The sequence below is a fragment of the Pygoscelis adeliae genome, unplaced genomic scaffold (genome assembly GCF_000699105.1).
Source record: "Pygoscelis adeliae isolate BGI_AS28 unplaced genomic scaffold, ASM69910v1 Scaffold420, whole genome shotgun sequence".
NCBI lineage: Eukaryota > Metazoa > Chordata > Aves > Sphenisciformes > Spheniscidae > Pygoscelis > Pygoscelis adeliae.
Genome location: NW_008823871.1, coordinates 241 through 3,411, shown reverse-complemented (window position 1 = coordinate 3,411; position 3,171 = coordinate 241). Strand labels below are relative to the sequence as shown.

At 55.9% G+C, this 3,171-nt stretch overlaps 1 protein-coding gene across 1 annotated transcript; it reads left to right on the top strand.

Annotated features, from left to right (window-relative positions):
- Nucleotides 1–302: 302 nt before the first annotated feature.
- LOC103925094 (NACHT, LRR and PYD domains-containing protein 3-like) lies at nucleotides 303–2,969 on the top strand (the record flags this gene model as incomplete). The annotated part of the gene is made up of 2 exons (XM_009333745.1): nucleotides 303–585; nucleotides 1,268–2,969. Coding segments are annotated over exons 1-2 (1,985 nt in total), but the record flags the coding sequence as incomplete, so codon positions are not given.
- Between the last annotated feature and the right edge of the window lie 202 nt (nucleotides 2,970–3,171).

The following is a 3,171-nucleotide window of genomic DNA, read 5'->3' as shown; positions in this document are numbered from 1 at the left end:
GGGCCGAGGGGATTCCGCCCCGAGGGGCTGCAGCTCCCAGTCCGGTTAGAAGCCCCCACGATGCTTTTTTGGGTGCTTTTCTCTCTCCTGTGCCCCATCCCAGGGGGGACATCCCCACGGTGCCAGATCCTGCAGCACCCGCAGCCCTGGTGACCTTGCCACACTGGGGCGACTGTCCCCAGCCTTTCCGGCGCAGGAAGAACCAGGCTGTACAGGACAAACTCGATGCCCAGCTCCAAAACCTCTTGCCATGGTGTAGCCGTGATTCCTAACCTTTGGTATTTTTCAGGTGACATCCCGTGATGGCAGGGGAAGAGCATGCGTTAGCCGTTCTCTTACGAGCACTGCAGGGTCTCGCACCTAAAGACTTTCAGGAGTTTAAGACGAAGTTATCGGATGTTCACGTGGAAGGAGGATGGAATATCCCCAAGGATTCGCTGGTCAAGGCCGCCCACCCTTGCGCACTTGTGCACTGCATGGGCGAGAACTACAGTGAAGACGCCGCGATGGACATAGCGATTGGGTTGTTCGAAGAGATGAACCAGAGAGACCTCGCTGAGAAACTCCTGGATGAGAAGGTGAAAGGTAGGAAGCCGGAGCAAATTTTCCTTTTCTTTCTCTCTTTTTCCCTTGGGTGATCCTGGAGACAGGTAGAAGTTGGTAAGAGCAGGTTTTGGTTTCCTGGGGAGCCTGGAAACACGAAGGCGTCCTTGCTGTGATCCTATTAGTGTGAGGGCTGTAGTGACCTCTCCTCTTGCTGTCCCCACCTACTGCCGGGCTCCCTCTGCTCCCGGAGAAGAGCCTTCAGCTCTCGGCACCGCCTGGCAGGCAGCTGGGCAGATCCTTTCCTCCTGGGATGGGGATTAAGGACATCTCTGCAGAGCTCGCGTTTGGTAGCACTTTGCAGCCAGAGGCATCCCCGGCAGCCCAGGGACGGTGCCTTTGGCCCCAGGGGCACGAGCAGAAGGGGACGGAGGCTGCAGGTGGCCCCAGGCAATTGCATTTGCTCTCGGGGTGGATGAGGATTGCGGGGTGGTTGATGGATCAGGATGATGGGGGGACTCAGGAGAGGAGAAGGACCCCCCCCAACTGACCAGAGGCCCAAAATTCTCGCAGACGGTGTCCTTACTGCCTCTGCCAGACTTAGGAAAGCCCTGAGTGTTGAAACAAGTGTCCCGTTGGTGTGTCGGGAGCGCGGTCGGGCTGGTTAGGAGCTCCATGGGAATCTGGCTGTGCTTGGGACTGACACTGCTTCTCGCCGGCGCAGAGTACAAGCGGAAATACAGAGAGCATGTGGTCCGGGAGTTCCTCCGGTACAAAGAAGTGAACTCCTGTCTCGGGGAGAACCTGTCCATCAGCAGCCGCTACACCGACCTGACCATCGCCAGGAAGCCTCGGAGCAAGCGTGGAGGTGAGCATGAAGCTGTGGGCGCCAGCCGTGGATGTGCCGACGCCGGCAACAGACCAGCCACCGTCACCGTCACCGCACAGACGCTGTTTAAACCCGACAGAGACGGGCAAACGCCACAGGTTGTGGTGCTGGTGGGGGCCCCGGGGATGGGGAAGACGATGACGGTCAGGAAGGTGATGGTAGAGTGGGTGGAAGGGACCCTCTACACGCAGTTTGACTACGTCTTCTGCATAGACTGTAAAGACATTGCCTTTACCAAGGAAGCGAGCGTGGCAGACCTGGTTTCAAAGTGCTGCCCTCACAGGCGAACGCCGGCTGGGAAGATCCTGGATGACCAGAAGAAGATCCTGTTCATTTTTGATGGCTTCGAGGCCCTGGGATTTTCCTTGGTTCAGCCTGAAGTTGAGCTGAGCTCTGACCCCAGGGAAGTGAAGCCTCTGGAAACCACCCTGATGAGCTTGTTGAAGAAGGCTGTCCTGCCCGAGTCCTCCTTGCTCATCACCACGAGGCCGATGGCTCTTCAAAGCCTGGGGCAGTGCCTGGAGGGTGAGTATTACGCAGAAATACTGGGATTTTCGGCAGCCATGAGGGAGGAATATTTCCACAGGTATTTTGAGAACGACAATAAAGCCGACGTGGCCTTCAGGTTTGCCAGAGGCAACAAGATCCTCTACAGCTTGTGCGTCATCCCCGTCATGAGCTGGACTGTCTGCACCATCCTTGAACAAGAGCTTTACAAGAAGAAAAACCTCGTTGAGTGCTCTAAAGCCACCACCTGGATGAGCGTGTTTTACCTCTCCCGGTTAATGAAGTGCAGAGGCAGGGACAACCCGCAGGACCTCCAGCGGTTCCTGCGCAAGCTCTGCTCCTTGGCTGCCGATGGCGTCTGGAAGCACAAGGTCCTCTTTGAGGAGAAGGAAATCAAGGACCGTGGCTTGGACCAGCCAGACCTTCTCCCCCTCTTCCTCAATGAGGAGATCTCAAAGAAAGGTGTAGACCGTGAGAACATCTACAGCTTCACTCACCTGCACCTCCAGGAGTTTTTTGCGGCGATGTTTTACGTTCTGGAGGACGATGAGGAAATGGTCGGCGACTCGGGGGCTCTCGCAAAGGACGTAAATATGTTATTAGAAAGTTATAGCAAGTCCAGGAAGGATTTGAACTTAACAGTGCGGTTCCTGTTTGGTCTGATAAGCCAAAAATCGATAGAGTACGTGGACAAAATCATCGGGTGCAGAATTTCACCGCAAGCCAGGGAAGATATGCTGAGGTGGCTTCAGGGGAGGCACAGAGGCATCTCCCATCCCAGCCAAGCGCTGAAGGTTTCGGAGTTGGACACTTTCCACTTTTTGTTCGAGATGAACGAGAAAAGCTTCGCGCAGAGCGCGTTGGGTCATTTCACCGACGTAGACTTGCAGGACATCAAGCTGACCCTGTACGACCAAATGGCTCTTTCCTTCTGCATCAGGCAGTGGGCCGGGCTGGGCTGCGTCACCCTCCGGGGATGCTCCTTCCGCCAGCAGGATCCCGGGAAGGAGCTGGCCGCGTCGGTGCCTCGGTAAGTACTGCCCCTCTCTGCTCTAGCGACCCGAAATCGCGAAGAATTCTCCTTCTCTGCCCCAAAGGATGGTTTTAAAGGCGTTTCAGCTCCTTCCACCCAAAGACCAGCTTGTCCTTTCACTGGGGGGGTTTAATTCCTCAGCGGAGGATTTTACTTTGTCTTGGGGAGAATTGTGGGAGAATAAGGATCACGCGGGATC